The sequence below is a fragment of the Physella acuta genome, unplaced genomic scaffold, assembly GCF_028476545.2.
Source record: "Physella acuta isolate Inbredline_101_S28 unplaced genomic scaffold, ASM2847654v3 ptg000211l, whole genome shotgun sequence".
Classification (NCBI taxonomy): Eukaryota; Metazoa; Mollusca; class Gastropoda; family Physidae; genus Physella; species Physella acuta.
Genome location: NW_026731730.1, coordinates 502,669 through 528,152, shown reverse-complemented (window position 1 = coordinate 528,152; position 25,484 = coordinate 502,669). Strand labels below are relative to the sequence as shown.

The 25,484-nt window shown below is 32.6% G+C and overlaps 4 protein-coding genes across 6 annotated transcripts; 1 reads left to right on the top strand and 3 right to left on the bottom strand.

Moving 5' to 3' along the window:
- Positions 1–1,940: 1,940 nt before the first annotated feature.
- LOC131937473 (RNA-binding protein RO60) lies at positions 1,941–8,547 on the bottom strand. Of its 3 annotated transcripts, none has more exons than XM_059294944.1 (9): positions 8,074–8,547; positions 6,076–6,635; positions 5,254–5,462; positions 4,690–4,841; positions 4,456–4,576; positions 4,164–4,298; positions 3,681–3,794; positions 3,390–3,559; positions 1,941–3,086 (listed from the first exon to the last, which is right to left on the bottom strand). In XM_059294944.1, the coding sequence occupies exons 2-9, from the start codon at positions 6,614–6,616 to the stop codon at positions 2,921–2,923; spliced, it is 1,608 nt and encodes a 535-aa protein (XP_059150927.1). In that variant the 5' UTR covers positions 6,617–6,635; positions 8,074–8,547; the 3' UTR covers positions 1,941–2,920. The 3 variants fall into 3 exon arrangements, with proteins under 3 accessions (XP_059150927.1, XP_059150928.1, XP_059150929.1); XM_059294945.1 differs by lacking the exon at positions 8,074–8,547 and adding an exon at positions 7,928–7,999; XM_059294946.1 differs by lacking the exon at positions 1,941–3,086 and having other exon boundaries at positions 3,396–3,555.
- Positions 8,548–8,825: 278 nt separating this feature from the next.
- On the top strand, positions 8,826–11,390 carry LOC131937475 (V-type proton ATPase subunit G-like). The gene is made up of 3 exons (XM_059294949.1): positions 8,826–9,012; positions 10,335–10,435; positions 10,571–11,390. The coding sequence occupies exons 1-3, from the start codon at positions 8,931–8,933 to the stop codon at positions 10,736–10,738; spliced, it is 351 nt and encodes a 116-aa protein (XP_059150932.1). The 5' UTR covers positions 8,826–8,930; the 3' UTR covers positions 10,739–11,390.
- A 1,558-nt stretch (positions 11,391–12,948) lies between these two features.
- On the bottom strand, positions 12,949–19,768 carry LOC131937474 (TBC1 domain family member 13). The gene is made up of 15 exons (XM_059294947.1): positions 19,676–19,768; positions 19,512–19,588; positions 18,761–18,801; positions 18,589–18,650; positions 18,185–18,278; positions 17,510–17,592; positions 17,108–17,270; positions 16,285–16,416; positions 15,692–15,758; positions 15,457–15,555; positions 14,883–15,026; positions 14,599–14,680; positions 13,840–13,897; positions 13,348–13,440; positions 12,949–13,100 (listed from the first exon to the last, which is right to left on the bottom strand). Exons 1-14 carry the CDS (start codon positions 19,708–19,710, stop codon positions 13,375–13,377), a joined length of 1,203 nt encoding a protein of 400 aa, XP_059150930.1. The 5' UTR covers positions 19,711–19,768; the 3' UTR covers positions 12,949–13,100; positions 13,348–13,374.
- Positions 19,769–21,670: 1,902 nt separating this feature from the next.
- On the bottom strand, positions 21,671–23,900 carry LOC131937501 (uncharacterized). The gene has a single exon (XM_059294984.1). It carries the CDS (start codon positions 23,898–23,900, stop codon positions 21,759–21,761), a length of 2,142 nt encoding a protein of 713 aa, XP_059150967.1. The 3' UTR covers positions 21,671–21,758.
- Positions 23,901–25,484: the final 1,584 nt, after the last annotated feature.

Here is a 25,484-nt window from a genome sequence, read left to right as displayed (position 1 = left end):
GGGACAAAGCATGGTCACCAAACAGGTAAATTGAACAGCACTAACCATTAGATTCATAACTTCATTTTTTTTTTCAACAATAAAAAAAAAAAAAAAAAAACAGGTTTAAAGACCAATCTATGTTTACCCACCCACTACTCCAAAGAAAAATCCAGTGATTATCCCCCTTATCTCTAACACTTTTTGGTGGTGTCAACTGGTTTATCTGGCCATTCCAATTAATGGGAATAAAAAAGGAGTACAGAAAAATAGTTTTATATTAGACTGCTTTACATTACTCCCCCCCCCCCCCATCTTATGTTAGATCTAATGTGTATGATCCATAACTAACAGTTAATGAATTAAGTTAAAAAAAAAGTAAATTGCACTTTGGATGAACTAAAAAAATAAATTTTCAAACATCGTTACATTAATAATTCTTAATAAATGCCAAAAAAAAATGTCTCTGTTTAGATAAACTGCAAGTATAAAAAAAACTAAATGCATCATTTAATTGAACAACAAAGTCATAAAGTTTGACTTTCAGTAAAATAATTATGTACATTTGAGTTTATGGGAAACAAGTCAGTAACATGACTGGAACAGCCAACAAGAACTGGGTTGATACATCAGTTGATATCAAATACAATAAGTTGAGTGAGAAAAATAACATTTATCTGAACAACAGAGACACAAAATAGATTGCGTGGATTTACTGGCAGATAATACAATACAACATTAAGCGTATTTTAACCAGTTGCACTTTGATAATTATGTTAATGAAATACACAATATTTGCTAATAAGTTAATACAATTAAAACTACACGTCATTAAAATTTCAATGAAGCTGTGTACTTTACATTCAAATTTATGTAAAAAATATTAAAAACTGAAGACAAAAATTGTAATTGATCAAAACAAATAGCAAGAGAGATAGTATTACAAATTCTCAATTCTCATAAAGAAAACTATTTTTTAAATAAGTTGTGTTGAAATGGCAATAGCTGTGAAACTTCAATGCAGTCAACTATATTTTCAAATTACAGCCAAGTAGAATTTTTGTTTTAAGAAAATTTGATTTTCTAAATAAATAACTATTTTCTTTAGATTTATCTGCTCATAAAAGTAGTCAGTAGAAAGAGAAGGAATGATATATGACCAAACTATTTCAAATCTTTACTTTATAGATTGGTTTCAGTGTTTAAATTTTAGCCATGGAATGTGTACACAAGATACACATGACAAATTAACTGGTAAATCAGGCAAATAATGACACACTCTTTTAGTTATTTTAAAATGTTGTTTACACAATCAAATCTTGACTTGCCAAACAAAAGTTGAAGGAGACAGTTCAGGTTTTAAGAAATCTTTAAATCAAAATATAAATGTTATCTTTCTGTATTAGCTTCAGTATTATAATAACAATTCATTTTTTTTAAACATGTTCAACATTTATCAACAGCAAGACTCAGTATTGGTAAAAAAGTAAATACCCTTTCGGACTTGGTGGTTCATGGGGCAATTGAAGCAGAGTTCACCTGTTTCTGTGACCGAGGCATATAAAGTGATAATGTGGTCAGTACTATTCTTTAATTTCTCTAACATTAGTTTAGTACCCTTTAGAGTGAAATAATGAAAAGATAAATAACAAAAGCATCATAGGGAGGGAGAATTTGAAATGGCACACACAACTTGTAGAAGAAATGTACAATAAACAAGATATAATATACAGATGTAAAAGTAAAACAGAAATTTAACACATTCATATTCAAGTAAAACCACTTAACACGAAATAAACAATTTTAAACAGCAACTGAAAACAATTGTAAAGTGGGAAAAATTATAACAGTAGCTTAGGAGTTGGCCAGCATGTGACTATTTTATCTGGTATCAAAACTTGTAACTGAGAATTGAGTTGAGGTTATGTATTATGTAGATTTCTTTTAATGTCTCTTTTATATTTAAAAATATCAGTACATTCAACAATATTTGAGGAAAACATAAAATAAAATGGTACATTTGGTATCCAACCCTATAATTTACCAAGCTTGAAATAGAAAATAATTATCACAATAGGATTGGCAAACAAAAAGAAATAATTGCCCATTAATCAACTTAGTTCTTTATAAATGAATTGACTAGACATGGAAATAATGTGAGAAACAATTCTAATCCATGTTTTTTTTTAAGAAAAAGGGTGTGCAATTGTTTATCAAAACAAGAAAGCCTTATGGTCACAACAGAATAGAAAAGAAATAAAAAAAAGTCAAGTAACTGAATTGTAAAAGTATAAATAGAACAAAATGTGTAGAATTGAGGCATGAAATATTGAAATCTCTGTAAAAACTTATTTTTTACTTAAATTTAATATCATGTGAACATTGGGTAACATTAAACTAATGTAGCCTGAACAGGTCAACAAATTCCTGTCAAGTCTATTTTAGTACTCTAGTGAAAAAAAAAGTTGGAAAACACATTTACATTAATTATTATAATAAATATTTTTTCTCTGGGGGGAATGACCTTAACAGCCAGACAAAGAAATAAATTTTGTATCAAATTCAGCAGCAAATATAACAATTGCTCACATTTAGCAATGGACGGGATAGCTAACAGTTTAAGTATGTTTAAAGGTCGGAAATAAGGGGATGCTCATGAAAATGGTTCATTATTAAACAACTTCTAAAGCCAATGTGGCATGCATTGAACTATAAATATCAACGACTGTTGTCAACCTGATATAATATATAATTTAATGTATCATAATCTAAAAGTATGGATCAAATGAAAGTATAATATAATTTAGATGGTCAAAATATATATGTAGGCCATAATTGTTACACTGGAGAATGTCTTCACTTAATAATAAATTAATTCACAGAATTATTTGGGCATTGTAATAAATAATAATCAAGGCTTTATCTGGTAAAACTGTAAGCTTTAAGGGGCTTCAACTTTGACTTCATAAGAGGGGTAGTCAAACTTTCCTAGGAAAAAGTTGTAGACCAATGGAGGCACTGTCTCATTGAACCCACTGATCTCCAACATGTTCATGTCATTTTTGTTGGTCACAGCAGTCAGATCTCCCAGGCCAATCAACACAACTCTGAAAAAAATATACGTAAAGAAATTCATTATAACCTACATTTTTATTGTTGATTAACTATTTTACAATTAATAAATCACTTCATTATTAACACAATGTCGTTGATAAACAAAAAATGTCTTGTTATTAAAACTGTTTTACACAATAGAGTAAAATGTAAACATTTGGGTTTTAATAAAATATTTGACGATCTGCAAACACAAATACAATCATTGCAGTTCCAGAGCCAGTTGCAACTTACTTTGTACTGGGTAGGGCCATTTCAATACAACCATTACAGTTCTAGAGCCAGTTGAAACTTACTTTGTGCTAGGCAGGGCCATTTCACTGCGATAGTTTCTGACAGCAGCATGAAAGTCTTGTCCAGTGGTGACCACCTTCTTGTCTGTGATGACGAGGATGTTGTCGAAGGCTTTCTTGCTTTGTGCTGCCCACTTCAAGGGCTCAGATATATTGTATGTTGCATTCCCTGGCTAACAATAAGACATAGATAAGACTGCCATGTTGTTTTATTATCACAGACATTTTCATGTGTTGCCAGCTTTGTGTATAAGCAATAAAAAAAAAAAACAGAACTGTTTTGTATTTGCTTACTTCTTTTGTGGCATCCAGAAACTTTTCAACAATTCCTGTCATGGAGACTCTACGAGTAAATGGGATCTCAAAAACTTTTTGCTGAAAAAATATCACATGAAGTTTTTCCTCTGACTGTGGACAAACGTTGGAAGATGAAAAAAAATCAATGATCAATAATGTATTTAAAAAAAAACTGTTAAGGGATGGGGTAGGTTAAGGGGTGAGTTTGTTGGATGCACAATTGTTGATCTGAAAGTTTGTGGTTTGGAGGCTGTCATCAACTATGTAGGATGTCATTGAGACCATCTGACTCACAATAGGGAAAGCATAGGTAGCTAAGCATAGAACTGACCACACTATCCCTTCATCTGTCAACTCTACTTCCCTAGTGTCTCAAGTACAAAACAGCACTTGACTTTTCCCCTTAAAAATAAGTTGTTTAAGGTTGCATAAAGAAGAAAACTAATGTCAAAATTGGCCTAAATAGTTCTTGTGATTTACCTCTAGGAGGAACTTGGTCATTAGTGTGCAAGGCATGATGGGGGAGAGGTAGCTGGACCCTATCACATGCTGCTTTGCAATTTTACTATCAATATGGACAGCCAACAGCGTGCGTTTGCCAATAGTCTCAAGATTCTGAAGTAAAGTTTGAGAAATAGCTTTTAATTATTCATGGTCAAAAAAATGAATACAAAAGTTTTGAGTATTTAGAACTAAATTTTATAAAAAGACAATTTAGCTGAAGTAAAATATTAAGTATGAGGAACTAGAGTTTAAAACTGAAAAGGCTCACTTGCATAGATGTGATCATAGCAGCCTGTAAGGCTTTGATAAGGTGGATGTTTTTTACCCATTTCTTGGTTCTGTCTGATTCATAGCGACGTAAAGATCGAAATATCACCATAGGATGGATCCTGATCAACATGAATGTAATCAATATTATACTAGTTAACCTCTTTAAAAAAAGCACCTTCCTTTAAAATGTACTAGTGCACTAGCTAAGAGTAAAAATTTAAAAAAGAGTTACTTCTCTTGAAGAATCCTATCTACATTTTTCACTACATCAACTACTTGAGCAGTTTGAGGGGCTGCATAGTCCAGCATTCTTAATGAAGCCATTTTTGGTATGCTTCTAATCACATCCTCTAGCTTTATGTGGCCTAACAAACCTTCATAGGTCTACACAAAACAAGAAACACAATAATATGAAAAATATGAGAATCACTTTTAACGCTGCTTGTAAAATAAAAAGTTAGACAAAACAATTGATCCCATCATAAAATGTTAGTTAAAAATATTTGATCTTTTCTTTTCAATGCTGAATAGACATTTTCAATGAAAAATTCATTTAGAAGTTCTATGACCAAAACATATATATATATATTAGAAAAATTGTAATCTCCAAGAAAAAAGTCCAGACAAATCCAGACAAATAGTCCTTTATCCTACTCAGACAATACTTTAATTTGTGAGCTATAAAAGTATAAGTACTTCATGTAGTTTAACTAAACAATACCTTTTTTTACATAATATTTTATTCCCTTTACTAAAATCATTCCTCTATTTATTTTTCTGTTTTAAAAACTATTACCTCTGGCATTTGTAAAAGAAAAGAAGGAATCTGTCGATCCACTAGCTTGTGTTTTTCTATCAAGCTCCGCACCAAAGCCCCTTCAGAAGAATTAGATGACGTCAAAGAATTTAAGTCATTGAGAAATGTTACAACTGGCTCAAGATCATCCTCTGGGTTTTCTATCTGCTTACTGTGTTGTATTAGATACTTAATAACCAGAGAAGTACCTATTGAGGGTTCATAGACATTTTTAAATAAATTAATTAGACTAAAGCTGCATCACAACAACATAACTACAGATTGCTAAATATGTTTACATAATTATTTTTCTATAATCGAAATAACCAAATTCATTCAATTTCAAAACTATAGATAATGTAGACCATACACACAGCAAGGAATTAAATATATAAATAATTTATACTTTTGTAAATTTAAACTTCTCTTTCTTTAGTTGTGATATCAATTATACTAAACATAATAAATTAATTCATGGGGAAATGGTATTGGTAACACAAATTGTGAACAAAAACTAAAAAAAAAAAAAAAAATTCTCAATTTTACAAAAAATTTAATAAATGAATAATATTGAATAGGACTATATATACATGTTTAACAAGCTGTTTATTTAAAAAGGAGGATCTTATTTCAAATAATTAATTAATTATTCAATTAATTATATAATGCATTTACAAAAATCTGTCATTTTAAAATTTAAACATTAAAAAATATTCACTTTTCTACTTCCAAAACAAAATTATGAGTGTTCGTGTAATTAAGGTATATGTTAGCTTTATTATAATAAAATATCTACATAAAAATAAAGCAGTGAAGTGATACCTTTACTAACTTTATCAGCTTTGATGTGAGTTTGGCGAATGAGATCTCGATGGGTCCAGCCTCTACCTGACTTGCACTTCGTCACCTCTGAAGCCAGCTTGAGAGGTGCCTTAGATTCATACCATTTGGTGACCAGGCGCCTCATACCCCGCCCCCAGCCCGCCTTTTTATTATCAGCAACAGCCTTGTCATAGTGAACAAAAGTAAAGAGATCCATTGGTGAGACACAGATTTCCTCAGCAAGAGCGTACGCTGTTGTACGAACTTCATCCTCCTCATGCTTGTCTGTTACTGGGGTCTTTCTAATAATAGTGGCAAGTGCGTAAAGCAGTGGGTCCTTGGTAATATAACTCTTGTTCAGGAAAACTTTTCTTATTCGAGATATAGCTTCTGCTCCCTTTTCTTTACACAAGAATGAGCCCAACGATGGGGCTCTATCAGTGAATTCTGGCTGGGCGAGGACATTATAACTACCATCTTCAGAACCAAAACATACAAATCGGGTAAATAAATCAAGGTCGCTTGGTGCATATGCTGCCATATTGTTTGTAGGATTCACCCTGAAAAGTATAATTCTTAATTAAGTTATACATATCAACTAATAATTATTGTGTCAAAGAAGTCTAATTTCTAAGCATAAAATTAGAGTATTCGAGAATATTTTTTTTTAAATTATTAAAATTATGTCTTGACTCCTAGAAAGTAACTATACAATACTATACAATATATTAAAAAATAACTATCAATTAGGCCTATAATTAACATCATAAAGACTGTAGCTATCTTTTTAAAAAAAAATTAGTTTATTGAACTAGATATGCTTTATTATTTCGATTCATACTCTCTTCTTCTTCTTCGTTCTTAATTTTTAGTGTTGGAACGGATCGAGCCTTATCTGCCAGATGGTTTGAACTCGAGACTTTTTTCGAATCAACCATGAACTTTTGCCGACTCGACCACGCCTCCATCACAATTAAGGATACGTGTCAACTGGTTATGCGCCATTGAGGCCATTGACTTCGATTTCAGCCTGCTTTTCTTTTTGGATTTGCTTCCATAGCCTTTGTCCAACCGAGAACAAACTACAAGGCAGTAGTTGTTTGATTTTGGAGTTGTCTCTTCTAGAAGAGTGGCTGTCCCCAGCTAACGAGCCTCATCTGCCCGGGGGTTTTCGGTTTAGCAACCATGAGCTTTACCGACTCGACCACGCCGACCCCCACTTCATACTATTTTTACTATTTTTAAATAGTAGTAGGCTGGGGTCTATGTTTTAATTTTTATTTAGGACTAGATAAAATGTCCTAATACGCTGGTATAGAGTATGTGGCTTTTGAACAAAGGGAGAAAATTTTTCATATAAAAACCATTGCCTCTTATTAATTTAAAATTAATAGGCCTAGGCCTATATTATTTTAATATTTTTCATTGCACAGTAAAGCAACCACATTTTCAAAATCATGAGGTTCAGCTATAACCTTAATACTAGCATACATATATATTATATAGTATATACTATTTTAATTATAGGCCTACTGATTATGAATGAAACATAACAAGTTAAACACATAACTTTGAAAATTCGTAAAAAAAAAAAACTAGGCCTACTTGGCCTAGAATCTAGAATGATGATTTTTATGTATTTAGGAATGGGTTATAATTGTCCATAAATCTATGTAGATTCTATATTGTATAATTATCAGGGAGATTTTCCCAGTTCATTATGTCTACCTTATTGCAATGACTTTTGGGTTTTTTAAAATTAAAATCCGTTTTCGTTTTAGGCCTAGATCTAGAGTAGATCTATTTATTTATTATTTACTATTTTTACGCTACTACTTACTACTTAACTTACGATGGTAGATTTCTATATTCTAGATCTAGATCTAGATTAAATCTGGTGCACACGATTTTAACGACCAACACAAATTGTAACACACTGCTCTTACCTTAAAAAATATTTAAAAAAAAAACATTAAGGGAAATTTTTCGCATTCTTACCCGTTACCCCTTGTCTTGAAAGCTCTTCCGTGTGAAATACGTCATCATTTATTGTGCATTAAATACACAACTTTTTTTGTTTGTTTTTATAATAATAAATACTAAATACCCTTTCAAAATTAAAAAAAAAACACTCTTTTTAAATGTGATCTACGATACAAGTTGTATAAACATTTTCAGAACGATTTAGGCCTAAATAAAAATTTAATGGGGATCGTAGTTTAAGGGTTAATATAGATTTTGGAATCTAGGACAGTAATAATTCTTATATCTACTAGATCTAGTACTACTACTACTACAATCTACGCAATATATACTAATTTTTGTATGGATATAATTTTAGCTGTTATAGAAAATGTAAATTGTGTAGCGTAAAATATTAATTTATAAATTATGTATTGAATAATATAATGAAATGCATAAAAGAAAAAAACATTCTTAACATTGACGACTGGTGTTAATTACTACACTTATGGTGTGCCCTTCATTTTTATCATAATCTGGCAACAACAACTCTCACATGACCAGATGTGCCTAATAAAACGTTGTAAAATATGTGGCTAAAAATTCTAAACAAAATTTTCACCTAAAAGTCATTAAAACTCAACATCAGCATTTTAAGAAAAATACATTTTTTTATTTAAAACACATAAATAATTTAATTTCATAAAAGTAAAACTAGTAACATTTTCCTGGCTCTAGTTGTTATGTTGGCCAATGCTATTTATTCTTAGCCTAAAAAGCTACCTGCGAATCTGGCATCACTTGGTCTTGTGATGTACTTAGTATCCACATAATAAAAACCCTAAGTCGTAAGTGATACTCTTTCAGAATTTTATCTTAATTACAAAGTCAAAATGGCCCAGAAAACAGAAGGGATTCAGCAACTTCTAATCGCAGAGAAAAAAGCAACAGAAAGAGTAGTCGAAGCAAGAAAACGTAAGTAAACTTCAATGATTTGATTAATTATAATATAAAATTAAAAATAAGCCTTGGCGAGGAAAACAGATTGATCAGATGCTTCAGAATGCAGATCATGGGAATTCTGAAATTTTAAGTATATTTATCTTACTTCAAGAATATTATTGTAAATACTAGATAGGACTTTCTTGTAAATAAAGTAAACATTAAACTCCTAATGCTGGCATAATAAGATCTAGAATCTTTTTTAAAGAGTGGTGTAACTGATAGTTAGCTATTGCCAACCCTATTCCACTGCACGACTAACCCTAATCCAGGCATTAAACTAGCCCTGAGGTTACAATATTCATACTGTAGTAATAACAACCTAATAAATAACATGCTTATTTTTTGGAAATGTCTGAAGTCTATTAATTATCAGACATTTCACGTCATTTGTAAACCTAATTATCTGAACCAAAGCAGTATTACTTTTTTTAAAAAGCAGGGCATGAATGAACTTGGGAGCCCAACAACTACTTGGTTATCTATCAAAAGAGGAGAAGTGATCTGTAACCCTAACAATGGCTGTAACATTTTAATGGTTCTGGTTTTTCCAATAGGGCCTATTCATGAGAACAGCAAGGAGAGCCATCTTTGAGATAAATACAAATACTTCTTTCTCCCAGAATCTTCTTATTACTTCAATGTGAGATTACAGAGAGATCTCCTGAGTCTCTCATCCTATGCCAGAATTTTTTTTTTACTTTTTAATTAAGAAATAGGCCTACAATTTTTTTTTTTTGCAACCACACGTCAGTCTCTATATTAAAAAGTGAATATCTGGCTTAATTTTAAGTGCTAGAGGTTTCTGCCTTAATACCAAGATAAAAAATATAGGCCAATAGCTATGGAGAAATTTTGAAAATATTAAATTTATATTAACAGTTTTGAAAAAAAGAAGTTAGACTGCCTGCAGCATTGTCAAGTAATTATTCTTTAACAAAACATATTTTTTCTATACTAAGTAAATTGAAAAGTATTTGGTACTTCTGAATTGGTGTTTAAGTAATGTATTGTTAACTATGGCCGCCAAGTTAAAAAAAGAATTGATTTTTATTAAAAATATTGTAATTAAATAAACACATGAAAAACATCAAGCTTCCCAATGTCATGTAACTTAACTGGCAGCATTGGATGGGACAACTGTCAATCCTATAGTCATGTCAGTTTTCTGATACCCGGCACTTTCTTAATAAGTGGCTAGGCTTGTATTTTTCTATAATAACCATATTAATTCACTTCGTTTTGTTAACTAAACTTTGTCATTTCCATTTATTTCTTTTTCTTTTTTCTTTTAGGAAAAGCTCAGAGAATCAAAACTGCAAAAAAGGAAGCAGATTCAGAAATCCTAGCCTTTAAAAACGAGAAGGAGAATCACTACAAACAGTATGAACAAGAGGTAAGCTCAGTTGTTTGTTACAAAACTTTGAATTGTTGATTTTTATTTACCTTGTACACTTGTAGGTCTACATTTTTGTTTTACTCTGAGATAAGGGACTTGTTAGACTGATGTGTGTTTTTATTTCCATGAAAGATCCTTGGCAAGAAAAGTAACAGTGAGGCACAGATTCAGGTAGAAACAACTAAAAAGATCAAAGAGTTGGATGTCATGCTGAAACAAAACCGTGCTAAAGCTATGGACGCTATTCAACAAAGTCTCTTTAGGATAGAAGTGCAACTTCATGAGAATGTTAAGCTGTAAATTTAGTCCTCTGTACCTTTATCTGTATATTTTATGTAAAGGGTAGAATTCTTAATGTTTATTTAATTATTGACACAGACAGCTCATGCTTTTAATTTATCCTGCAGATACAATTTGTTTAAAGATCTACTCTTCTGCATTTATTTTTCAACATTACATAATTTGTTTCCTTCTAGGCTTGTTTTTTTTAGAAAGTTAGGTATATCTATTTGCAGGTAAGATATTTATTAGCCTGAATTTGATTGCTAATAGTATGTGATAATGTGTAGATAAGTCTCTGTGATAGCCGAATAATTGATTGGTATATCATTTTAGTTTTAGTGAATTGTTAGGTAAAAAACAAAATTACTCCTACCATAACTGAAGAGGTGGAGACCAAGGCATTGTTAGTAATTTAGTTGAAGCTAAATATTGTGAGCGTCTGATTGTACCTCTAGTTATACTTATACTGACTTGCACACATGGGTTTTTTCATCTATATACACTTGTATCTCATTGTTATTCGGAGTTCACTTATTCATTGTGATGTTTATTTATATGACTAGATTTGGTGGCATTGAATGCATTCCTTGTATGGAAAGAAAGAAGCATACATACATTTTTTTCATCATGCATTGTATCTGGAAACTTGATTAAAATCCTTTGTTTTTAGTCACATATAAAAACTATTTGTAATTATTTTTTGATCTAATGGAGGATGTTTGTGTCTTTGTATAATTTACAAAATGACGAATGATGTAACAAAATTGTATTAAGATTTATTGAAGATCTGCATTGATTAAATAATGTAAACTTGTACATCTGCCGACAGCTGAACCCTTTGATGATCTTAATGCACTGATAAAACAGACACTGATAACCAATAGTGCACAATAATTTGTTAAAGAAAAACCTAAAGAGAAAATACATGGCAAATATATTATTTTAATTTCTTTTTCATCATAAACAGTCACATGAACATTTACCACAAGACTTCAAATTCATAAGAAAAAATGTAATTACAATAGTGGATTTAAACTTTTGAGTTGTTTTAGAAAAAAAAAGGACAAATTTAATTACATATTCAGTTTTAACTCATATTTTTGGTCGGTTTTCTACTGAATAATAGTTGATGTATGCTAAACTTCATCGCCAATACACAATAGTCCAAAGCAACACAGTGAAGGACATAGTGTTCAAGTTATGTTAGTAATACTGTATTTTTGCTGATAGATGTAGTAAGAAGCATGCATGGGTGATTTTGATGAGTTGAGGACACATTTTGCTTATCAGTTATTTGACTAGTCATACGTACATGACTGGTAAAGCAAAGTGGTTTTATGGCTACCCATAAGTGGTTAAGTGAGCACGTACACGAAGGAAAGCTTATCAGTCATATTACAAGCAATACATGAAGGCATATATGGTGATAGATTTATGCTACACACCTGGTATGTGAAACGCTCTCTGACCTTTGACCCAATTTTTAAAAAATTTAAAGCATAGTTGTGTAATATCACTAGTACATTTGTTCAACTAGTTACACGTACATAATTTATCAGAAACATGACTAAAAAAATTTTACTGAGTATATTTCACAACTTCAAAAATTTTAAAAATAATAATTGTGGAATGTAACAAAAATAAAACAAAGTTTATTGACAGGGAATAATGAAAAGTTAATATCACAAAAATTACTTTTAAGAAAATTGTTCATTTAATGGAGAACTGGTTACTGCACTGAAGCTTGTTGACACTGGATTGATTCAACACTGGTTTTGTTTAAGGAATTAGCAGTTTGTTCTCATTGTAAAGAAAGAAAGAAGTTCTACCCTTGTTTGTTACAACTTATAAAGGAAATTGAAAGACAAGGTTAAATATTGCTAGAGTTGATAATCAAAATGGTAGATGCGGGATGACAAAAAATTTAATAACCAAAAAAGTTTTAAATCTATTAATTCTGGCACCTCACAGTCATACTGGCACAATATACATGGCTATAAAAATTCAAATAAAATGAATTCAATTAATTCATTTCAAGATTTTAGATTAATAAATCTTTTATAGCAGACAGTTTTTGTTAAAAAACATTTAAATTAAAGTAGAGGTATGCAATTTTTTTACCATTAAGTTGACATTTAAAAGTAATGGAAAGCTGGCTTTTTTAAAAAAAAAATTTAACTTGAAAAAAAAAAAAGACATCTACCCGTTATAATATTTTTACATTTTTGTATCATCGATGTACAAAAATGAGAAGCTATGCCACATTTATCCTCTAGGAATGGAAACAGCACCAGATTTCTTTCTTGAATGCATTGACTAAAAACACATTTTACTCTGAACAACTTCAAATCAATCACAGCATTTGTTGTACCCTCACCATCTGCAAACAAACAGTAAATAAACAATCAATAGCTCCATAGTCTGATTAGATGTTTGCGCTTTGAAAATGAAGGTGCAAAGCTTAGCATGCAAGTAGAGAAGAGCCTGCTATTAGGAAACCAGGGATGATGAACATATCTCTTATTCAAAAGATAAACTAAACTGTATTATACACAATTCATTTTGATCCATGGATGGTGGGTGTGCAGTGTTGTAAGGTTACAATACAAACAAATCTTCAATGTTACCTGTTTATATAAATACAATAACTTGAGCTAGCCACTGGCCAGTTCTCTGGCTTTAGCAAGGACTTGCTGTAAGTCAATAGCAGATTCCATTCTCTGGTAGAAAAAAAAACAATTGTAATGTTTAAAGCCTGTCAACAGGGTCTAGATTATACTGTGGTGTTTAGGTGTGCTTAATGTTGGTTGTTTGCACCAATTAGTTAACTAATTAATGTAATAACATGAACTAAAGCCAACATCATAATTTTTAATCCAAGACCAAAAAATCATAGAGCCACTAGTTTTGCCTTTTTATAAATGACAAAACCTTAGAGAGCTTGTTGCAAATTAAAAATTCTCAAGCTTGGATCTCTGACTTGAGTCTGTTGGACTACCCTAGTATACATGACTCATGTTAGTGAGTGTATAGGAGGCAGGGGATAGTACTCATGTAACTATCCATTAGAATACCAATCTCATCAAGTATTTCTTAACTAGGAGGACTGGAAAACTCACCTGTACAAGTTTCATGTTGTTAGGGAAGTCTCCTTTTAACAGCTGTTGTCGAATTGAACTAATAAAAAAAATTAAAACAAAAAAGGATTTAGAAGATTAAATTGTGGATCATTAAGTGTTTCAATTATTTTATTAGGAACATAATGAAGCTGATATGGGTAATTGTTTCATAGGAAGACTTGTTTGAAAGTAAAGGCATAAGAAATATAAGCAAGTATTTAAGTTTCCAACAATTACACCAGATCTGCAAGACTCACATAATGATAGAACTACAACATTCACATAATGATAGCACAAAAAAAAACTAACATGAGGATAGCACTACAAAACTAACAAGAGGATAGCACTACAAAACTAACATGAGGATAGCACTATAAAACTAACATGAGGATAGCACTACAAAACTAACATGAGGATAGCACTACAAAACTAACATGAGGATAGAACTAAAAGACTAACATGAGGATAGCACTACAAAACTAACATGAGGATAGCACTACAAAACTAACATGAGGATAGAACTACAAAACTAACATGAAGATAGCACTACAAAACTAACATGAGGATAGCACTACAAAACTAACATGAGGATAGCACTACAAAACTAACATGAGGATAGCACTACAAAACTAACATGAGGATAGCACTACAAAACTAACATGAGGATAGCACTACAAAAATAACATGAGGATAGCACTACAAAACTAACATGAGGATAGCACTACAAAACTAACATGAGGATAGAACTAAAAGACTCACATGAGGATAGCACAGCAGATGTAAATAAGGAAGTCAAATCTGTTGGTGTCAGCAAACAATGAGTCCCAGATCCTCAGCACATCTGGGGAACAAATAGTCGACCACTAATTTTTATTGGAATATGATGCTCAAGACATTGAAGAAGAGAAAAATGGAGTTTCATACAAGGAAAAATCTGGTCATTACATGGGTTTAAACTTGTCTCTCAGATTTTTTTATTTCTAATCATATAAATATAAGAATTGATTAACCATATTACAGAGGTTAAAAAAACTGTGTCCTACCTGGCAACTGGAATTCTTGTGACAGTAACAAGGTAATCCACCTGAAGGCGTAGAACTGTGGCCTGAGCTCCTGGTCCTGCAACTTCTGCCACAGGGGTCTGTCGTGCAGCTTCAGCATGTCCATTAGCTGGTTCATTTTGCTGCCTACATGTTTAATTCATAGTTTAGAATATTTTTTTTTTATAGTACTGCAAGACTTACATGATGATAGAACTACAACATTGACGAAATGTGAACTTGAAGATGATAGTCTCATGGTTTAGGGTTTGATTTTTTTTTTCGCTTTACATAATTTAATAGTTGTTATTTTCTGCTGCCTACATGTTTAATTCAGAGCAGCATAGTCTAGATTTCAATAAAACAACCATAAGGCTAATATTTGCTTATAGAATGTTTCTTTTTCTGTGGTTGAAGCACTTTTATTTTATGACAGTATATGTGAAATTAGCGCGATTTGTGATAAATATAATTGGTTCACATACTAGATATCTCCCAATGTATTAAAAATAAAAATTAATAATGAGTACAGAAAATAATGTAAAGTTATTTACATTGAATAATATAAACACCTTACCTATTCCATACTGTGAATCATCTAGTGTTTTGATAAAGAAATCTCTAATCTCACTCATTAAACAAGTAAAACAAAAAAATGAATCCGCTTCCGCAAATTCTGAAACAAAACAATCAAATAAGTTATAAAATGGTGGGAATAAATGCTACTTTAAAAAAAATACACATGCATTGAATGCATGCAAACAAAACAAAAAAATTTTTTTGCACAATTTATTTTAGAAAAAAATAAGTACCTCTGTATTCTTGATCAGGATCAGTGGCGAATGTGTAGTAGATGGGGCCTAAAATCTCATTCATTCCCTGGGAGTTAAAAGAAACTTAATAACTTTCACACAAAAAATGATGTATATTATAATTATAAGCTAGATCCTAGACTAAACAATTTAGATGATGTTGGTCTAGACAAGGGACAACAAATTTTAATTACAGCATTAGATGTGTAGAGTAAAATACTCTAATAATAAATACTTTACTTGCACTTGATAACGTTCAACTAGATAAAACCAGCTTGTTTCATCACACCCCCAAGTAATTTACTCCATTTTACATGACTAACCTTACTTTAAATAACTCACTTAACTAACTTAAATGTAACTCATGAGGTCATTGAACTTACCTCACCTGTAACGAATCAACAACAACTCACCTGACATGCCTGTAGCTAACATCAGTTTTGTGCTTATCTCACCAGGTTAAAACTAAGACACATATGACTAATCTGGGCCTACTTTCCCACAAAAATCAGAAGTTTCAAAACTTAGGTTCAACTTTTATTTACTCCATTCTACAGTTTAAAAACATTAAGATAACTAGCCTATCTCCTTACCTGCACATAATTAAGACCTGGGTTTAGCTTTGCATACAGAAATAGAATTCTCTCCACCACTTCCCAGTGTGCCTCCTTACCATCAGGCAGAAAGGCGTATTCATCGCTGTGGGTTCTTTTCTTTGATGCTGCCTAGAGTGGGAAAACAATCAGTGTAAACTATAGTTCATTGTGACACCAAGTCAAAATTAGGCCCACCATGAGTGGTATGCCTAAGTACAATTCAACTGTGTGGTGCTTAACTAAAACAAAACTTAAATAGGCCTAAACTATTAAGTTTAAGGTAAACTTTTTTTCAGGGTAAAGTACAGGATTACTATCACTAAAGTCTCAAGCTTGATGGGTACCAAATATAAAGAAACATTTAAAGTAATATCTAGTCAAATATAAACATTATTACCAGGATAAATATAAACATATACAAAAGGTTCTACCTTGCCAAATATAAATGTTTATTGTAAGTAATATTAAAATACAAATTTCATCAAAGCCAAGTCAAATATAACTTACATTAATCTAATTAAATATAAACTTAAATTAATGACCAGTAAAATATAAACATTAAATATAGTGCCACACAAAATATTAACATATACTAAAGTAACTAATTAACAAATATAAATGTGTCATCAATGCCTAATCAAATATAAACTTTATCAATGCCGAGACAAATATAAACTGACATAGATGCCAAGCTAAATAGGACCTGACATCAAACATAATGCCCAACAGGATATAAGCTTAAAGTAAAAGTATTATGTGTATTAAAAGTAATACCTAGCAGAATATTAACTTACATCAATGTAATAATGTATAAACTTACATTAAACGTAATGCCTAGCCTGTTCCTGGAGACTGTCTCAGACTGTAGGACACAGTGCTCCACACGTTTCCTCAAGGTTTCAACACTGGAGGAAGCATTCAGCAACTCCTCGCAAGGGAAGTCAGTAGCTTGTTGGAAGAATGACAGATCGGGGCACAAACGCCTGCAGATATATTCATTTTCATGGGTGAAGGTTAGCTTTACAACATGAATAAAAATACCTGCAGTCAGGTCTAAGTGATGGCATGATCAGATGGCACTCAGACTGAGGCAGCTGGTCATAGTACAGAATAAAATGCCAACACTGACCATTAACTTCACAAGACATTAGCTATGTTTTATTTTTAAACTAAAAAAAAATGTATTAAGTTATAGTGTTAGTATTGATTAGCCCCACAGTACCTGCAGTCTTTATCTATCTGTAGCAACATCTCATTGTCTCTGAAAGTTTCTCTCCACTCACTGTCAGGGTTAGGGTTTAAAGGCTGAGAGACACAAAAAATGTTGGATTGGAAACAACTGTAACAGAGACTTTATTCCAGTTTAATGTCAAGTGATTTTTTATGTTTAGATTAAAACGACTAAATTACAATCCATAAAAAACAGATTGTGTACAAATTATGTAACTAAAAAAGCTATTACAATGCCCTAGGTTTTTCAAAATTTCAGCTGCTTGGAATGGGTGGATAAATAAGATGATACACTGGATTAAACATTTTGCTTTTTAAACACAATGTAAGGCTTAACAAAATTTTCTAACGAATATGTTACCAGTGATTTTGTCTTAAACTAGTGCATGATTTGTTGAAAATGACTATTTTAAAAACAAAACCAAGCTGAATAATGGTTTGTGGTGACGAAAGGTTGGTACCCAGAGAGTTGATGTAGGCATTGAGTAATGGTAAAATGCTATATTGGTGGAGGTGGGTTAATGTTTTTTGTTTTATAGAATAGGAACACAATCAATAAGAGATTTGTGTAGGCCTATTGATTTAACTAAGACTCCATCAAGTGATCTCATATTTTGATTTAACACAGACTCAGTATTCTGCTACAAGCCTTACAGCAGATACTTACATGATCTTCTAGTTCCCCATTGGCGGATTCTTTTGATTTCATCTTTTTGCCAGGTAAGATTATCATTATTTCCATGTACTGCTTATACAGGTTTCTAAAAGAAAATGTAAACCTAAAGGGTTAACTTTTGTACTAAAAATAGGGTTTTACAATAAAAGATGCTCAAAGTTTTTCATTTTACTTTATAATTAAGTTAAGAGTGTTACTGCAAAAGGTAAACAAGAAATGAAAGATAATTAATTTTAAATTAATTAATTGATAAAGACCAAAGATAAACCAACATGACTGAAGAGTTTCTTTAATTGAGTAAAAACTATTTTCACTTCTAGATCATCTTTTGATATAAACATCTGTTATTGATCATTTAGTCCATTTTTTTTGGAACCCTATTAAATTACACATACCTTTGTTTTTGAAGCTCTGCTTTCCATTTGTTCCTTTCTTTTGGAATATAGTTAAGAAGTATCTAAAAATAGTTTCCAAAATTTTGCATCATTATAAAATTTTGCCATTATTCGGGTACCATGATTCAACAAGTAAGTAGAGTAATAAAAAATTATAAAAATATAAACTTACTCGCCAACAAAGGGCCCTATAACTGCGCTCATGTGGGCAACCTAAAACAGAAAAAAAAGTGTGTAGAGCTCATGTTTAGGATTGAATAAAACTATAGAGGCCAAAGAAAAAAAAATTCAGTTTAGGCCTGATTAATAAAAATATGATGATAGTGGATAGCTTTGATTTAGGTTTTAAAACTAATTAGGTCTAAATGATTTTTAAATGTTCGTCTTAGGCCTAATTATTACGAACTCACTAGACACTAATTGTTACTACTTAAAAAATAGTAGCTAGATAGATATAGACATATAAGATAGAGAGATAAGATCGTTAGTAATAGTTAATTAGTTAGATTCATTAGATAGATCAGCCACAGCAGTCCATTGCAGTAAAAGTAAGAGATTAGGACTTGGGTTTAATTAGGTGATGTGCTACTCAAGAAATAAGTAGTCTTTAGGCCTACTCAAACACATCATATACAAATAAAATGATCATATTTTTTTAATCATATTCATTCAGTTCATGGACATGAGTTCAGTTTTCTTCCCGTCTACTCATTGATTTGTTACTCAGCTAGTCTTGAGTACTTTAGACTAAACTAGAGTAGTCTAGTCAACCCTAGTCATTAGTCAACTCACTCTGACTCTTGAAAGTCTCAGTCTTACTCTCTTATTCTTATTATTTTCTTTAGGCCTACTGCGGCTGAACTCTGCGGCATTGCAGCACTAGCAGCTGGGAAAAAAAAAACACTTAAAAATTAAAAACTTACCATTTAAAAAACAAAGGGCTCGAAGTGCTTTTAAATCTATTACTTCAGATTCCAGAATTTCTTCGTACTGTTTTAGCCTGAAATGGTTAAATGCGTTACATAAAAAACACAAAAGAATCTATATTAATGTAAATAATTTTAATGGGCGTTTCTTTTCTACTTGCCTATGTTGATAACCGGCCATCTTGTTTGTTGACATATTTATTTTCTAGGTATCTCCTAATACCGAAACATAACAGAGCGACCAAGTAGATTTTGTAAAAAAAAAAAAAAAATGAAAGAAAGAAAGAAAATGCAATGATTCTCCGTCACGCTAAGTCTGTAACACGTAGGCCTAGGCATCTATTTCAAATTTACTAATTAGTCTTATTTCAAACCACGTTTGTCCTCCGACCAATTTAAAAATCACATATTTTTAAATATTGAACACAGATTAACTACGATGAAGTTGCAACATACACTACGGTTGAATATATGATCGCTCAAATCCATCTCTAACGTAACCCTGGACGTCAGTTTTGAAGAGAATTAAGGAAGAAATCACAACGGAAAAAAAAGCGAAATCGAAAATTAACTCTGGAAAATCGTAAATATAAACACATTCTAGTAATGTTGTTGTGTATGGTGGTTTTCCGATGAATGATGTTTTATTACGCTACATTTTAAATGTACATATGCTTTGTTGTTTACATTCTGCGAGTCATGATTGGGTTATCGATTTAACAAATAAATAAATTCCCATGCGTACTTCTTTTGTGCGCAATTTTCCGTTGCGCTCATATCTGGTTACCGCCGTTTAAATTTCAAATATCTTCTATAAAACTAAAATATAAACTGCTGACCATGCAAAAAAACGGAGCACTTAAATTGAATCAATAATGTAAATTTTATAGGTGCATGTTTGTACACACTGTTAACCTAGCATAGCCTAAATGGCGTTGAAGATATAAAGAAGGGTACCAAAAAAAAAACGACTCCATTAGCAATAACTTGGTGCAATGACATTATATATAGTTAATGCTTAAGTTATTTACGTTGGCATTTATATTCATCAGTCTAACGTAATGTGTGTTAAATGTATCATATGCATGGTATGTACAGGCGATAGATTTTGTTTCAAATGTTTGAATATATAAAAAAAAAAAACTATTTACACGAACTATAGGGCCAGCAGATCACATATAACTGCTATCTTGTTGTGTACTCAGTTTTTAGGCCATCGAACGAAAACACCATTAAAATACTAGAGCTCTTGATCTTTTCACTCGAAGCGTTAAGGAAACACTGCGTGAAGAGGGGTGTTTGTTTTCATGATATTTAGATTGCTTATAAACGAATGCAGAGTGCAACGTTATTAGGATTGCTCTTGAGTTAAATGGTTGAGATAGTTGGATGTACATAGCTTTTAGTGTTTTGTGTCTTGAGGCTACCAGACTCCTGAGACTACTCGACATCAGACAGTGGGCTTATAATTTATATACTAGTCTACCATTCGGTGATTCTGTATGTTGATTCGTGATCCAACGATTTCTTTAAACAAAAAATCACATCTGACATTACACCACTTAAAAAAAAAAGAAAACAAAACACGGGGTAAAACACAATAAAGATATGGTAAAACACAGAACAAGAAACTGTGATAAAATGGTAGACAGTCTGTTGAGCTTAACAGTGTAATCTTGTATTATACTTTATTCTTGAAAAAAAACCCACATTAAAACAATATGATTTATTATTTATTTTAATAGTTATAAATTGGATACAAATATTACAAATGGACATTAAAATTGCAGACAAGGAATAATAAATTAGAGATAGATTGAGACACATTGACTAAAACTGAAAGAAGTCACATTTTCATGGCAATTTCAGAGAAATAATTTCGAGATGTTTAGTAAATATGACCTATAAAAGGTTCATATAATGTATTATCTATACATTTATTTCAAACATAAGAGTCATTTCACACGAAGCTATTTTCTTTTAACTAGAAATTACAACACAATATATATATATATATATATATATATATATATATATATATATATATATATATATATACAGTATATGATGGAATAATCTTTTCTGTAAAAGATATTATTGTCGAAAACAAACTTATCTAATCGAGGTAGAGGTATTGACCATACAATCCCCTTAAACTTCTACTGTAAACAATAACCTCAGCTGTTATCTGACACCGCATTAGTCAATAAACAATACCAGTTCATTATTCCATATTAAACAATATTATGGTTCAGTCTTAATAGAACCACGTCTTTCTGTTTGTCGTAGAATCACCTGACACATTTTACTGTAGACACACTCTAACAACAACACGGCTACTGATATCAACACCCCTATCCCGCAACAATAGAACAGCCCTCCCATGTATTCAACCTTCAAAGACAAGTCTGCGTCAGTGCTCGTAGCGTTTGAACTTTGGGATTTCAAGTTCTTCCGCACCAAGCACTCCAAAAGACCCATGTCTGACATCAGCATCATCTTCTCTGAGACCACCTTCGCAAGTTTTGACTTCTTTGGGAAATTAAATCCAAGATAAATGGTCATAATATAATCTTTGAGAAACACAAGCGAGGAAGGGTCAGTCAAGAATTCGTTTAAATATTCACGGTCGCTGCTAAAGAAAAACGTAACGTATCTCTCGGTGTTTAATTTACGAATTTGGTCTTCAATTGTTCCGATGACGCTCGGGTCCGTTAAGGCAAACTGTTCCATTTTATCATAAAGTACCTTTAACAGAGAACCATTTTTGGCATTCTTCATGACGTTTAAAAAAGAAGATTCATTGAAAAGACCCCATTTATAATCTCCCCTTGCTATCAGCTCTTCTAAAGTAGAGAATGGGATAACTTTTCCTTGATCGACCAGATCCGCTGTTATATTACCGGTGAAGGTGGCAGTTAAAATAAGAAGCATCAGACACCAAGAAAAGAGTAAGATACGTGCCGATTGGTCTGATGGGGTTGGTAGACTGTCTTGTGTAAATATTGAACCAACGAAAGTAAAAAATAAAGCAACAAGCAGTTCTATGGAATTTCCATTTCTGCACATAGCCAAGCTTTGTTTTGAAGTTTTCAATGATTTTCGTGTTTGTTTGATACTGCCTTCAGTAAACTTACTCGTGTCATTTGTCTCGTTCTTTTCACTGACGTAACTCGTTTGAGATGAAGCTTTATCTGATGTACATACGACACCACGGGTATGGACATTAGTTTTAATGTTAGTAAAGTCTTTCCCAGTGGTTTGTTCAGGGCAAATAGTACTTAACTCAGTGAATACAGTTTGTGTTGATACGCTATGTAGCTCTTTGCTGGGCATTTGGTGTCGGTATTTAGATCTCCTAATGGGCATATTATTTGAGCGTTCTTTAACCTCAGGTGACACCCAGAGAATCAGCAGGTATAACATCATTGTGAAGACGAGCGCTAAGAGCAGTGAAGCGTAAACACTGACCTGGAACAGTTTGAGTGGAGAGCTAATCTCCGGTCTGGCAGAGTTCATGTACACGGCGCTGATGTTGCTGCTTATGAGTGGGAACGAAACCGTGTGGTTGTAATAGATTTGGGAACTGGTCATGTAGGTGGTGGCGCCCATATCGACCTCTGACCCCCCGACACTGTCTGTGAATCTCTCCCAAGTTAAGTTTTTGTCTAACCCCGGGTCAGGCGTGAACTGGACGGTGAAGTTGAGCATCTCGGCCAACACTTCAATCACCTGCACGTACAAGCCGGTGTAGCTCAATCGTCCAGAGGTGGGGTCGGTCACTGTATACAGGTGGGATAGCCACTCTTTGGCCAGGATTAGAATTGTCCGGCCATTTAGCCCAAACTTGGTGTTCGGGAATATTCTACAAGTTGCGGGTATCTGGACCTCACCCTCCATGTTCAGCTTCTCTAGTTCCCTCCGCCTATGTTGTCTCCACATTAAAGTAAACACATCTTTGACAGCAATATTAAACATTGATTCCTCTAAAACAAAAACGGCAATATTATCCAGTGTTGTGTTTTGAACTGATTCACGTAACGATATAATTTGGTTTGAATTTAAAACGATAAGAAATCTGGCATCATGTGCCATCAAAGCGCCCACATCTCGCTGTTTCTCGTCAAACACTCGCTGAGCACTGGCTAGAATCACGGAGGGATCTACGGACACAAAAATAAAATTTCTGCTCTGTTTTTGGCTGTAGGCGTCCCATAGAAATCGCTTTAGCTCTTCAGAATTGTCGAACTTATCTGGCAACTCGTAATGTATTAGACGTCTGTTTGGCGGCAAACTCTTCAAAAACGGCAAAACATGTTGATCACCTGTTTCAGTACTTGTAAACAAAACAAAATGGTCCCAACCACAAGCGTTGACCTCTCGCATTATAATATGAAAATTATCCGTGTACATTGATCTTGTCCCTCCTGATATTAGCTGGCTATTTATAGTTCGCTGTAAGTACAAGTCTGAATGTTTTTTTCCTTTTAAATTCATCAAGAGAAAATGCACAAAAATAAACCACACAGATGGCATTTTACTGACAACACTGAAGTATCTAAAAGGAATAAACTCGTACTGATATGTTCTCTGTTTATAATACCATCGTGTTGATCCATGAAACAGCATCGTTGGTCATTACTGTTTGAAGAGTATCATTAATGACATCGCAAACAACACACATGAGTTCGTGCTGTTTTAAGTGCTAAACTAACAAAAAACGTATGGCGAGACACAATAGGCGTTTGAAGAGTGACGCCGTTGATGGGGAATGTCAGTTAATGGCGTGACATGACATACTGGGGTGGGGGGGGGGGCAGTCAGGTTTTCTGTGTTAGTGTGACATAGGCTTTACTCATATCAATTACATTCCCTAATTCTTACTCTTTGGGAATTGTTGATACAGAGGCGTATCGACGGGGGGTGTACATATGTTCCCGGGCGCCGACCCTAGGATGGCCTAAATAAGTTGGAAAAAAAAATTAAAAGCTAATTTTAACTGCAGTTTTGAATTATAAATGTAAAAAATATAGGGGGGGGGGGGGCGCCAAATTGAAAGTTTGTCCCCGGGCGCCGGGAGGGGTCGCTACGCCTCTGATTCTACCACCCGACTTTAAAACGTTAAATTAAATTTTCCGTTTACCAAAGCTCTCTTAGGGGTGATCGATAAACAACGTGATGCTATTAGTTTAAAAACGATTTAACATATCCCCTCACAAAGGCCAGACTATCCCCATTTAAAATGACGCCGTAGCCTACTACCCGTCATTCAATTTTTGTAGTTAAAACAGCGGTTTGTTTATCTATAATATTTACTGAGTTCGGACCTCGGTCAACATTGCATATATTGATCACTTTGTTTTGCAATTTGCTAAAAGCCTAGAACAAATAAAAAAAAAACGGGAGTGATCTCCCCTAAACTTTCTCGAATATTCTTATATAAAATAACAGGGGATGGGAACTCGGGCTATAGACATGATTTTTAATCCATTTTAAATACTTAAAGTTTTAAAAATAGAATAAAATCTCGTAGACAAATTAATTGCACACCAAGTGAACGCGAAATAAAAAAGCGCATAATAGTGCGCAATATTATTATTACTTTTAAAATTTACATTAGTTTTTTGAGAAATCGGAAGTAGCGTAAAGTACTACTTCCAGTCAACGGAAATGACTCAAAATTTAATAGAAGGTAGAGAATTAGATCTTTTACTTACGTATGAAATTTCATTTATCTATCTGAAATAGTACTCAAGTTATAGGCTTTTGAAAATTTCAAAGTAGGAAAAGTACCACTTCCGGTTATCGGAAATCGCTCAAAAGTTGATACGGATCTACGATTTTGATTAAATACTTATATATGAAATTTCATCAACCTAGCTGTAACGGTACTCAAGTTATCGTGTTTACACACGGACACACACACACACACACACACACACACACACACACACACAGACACACAGACAT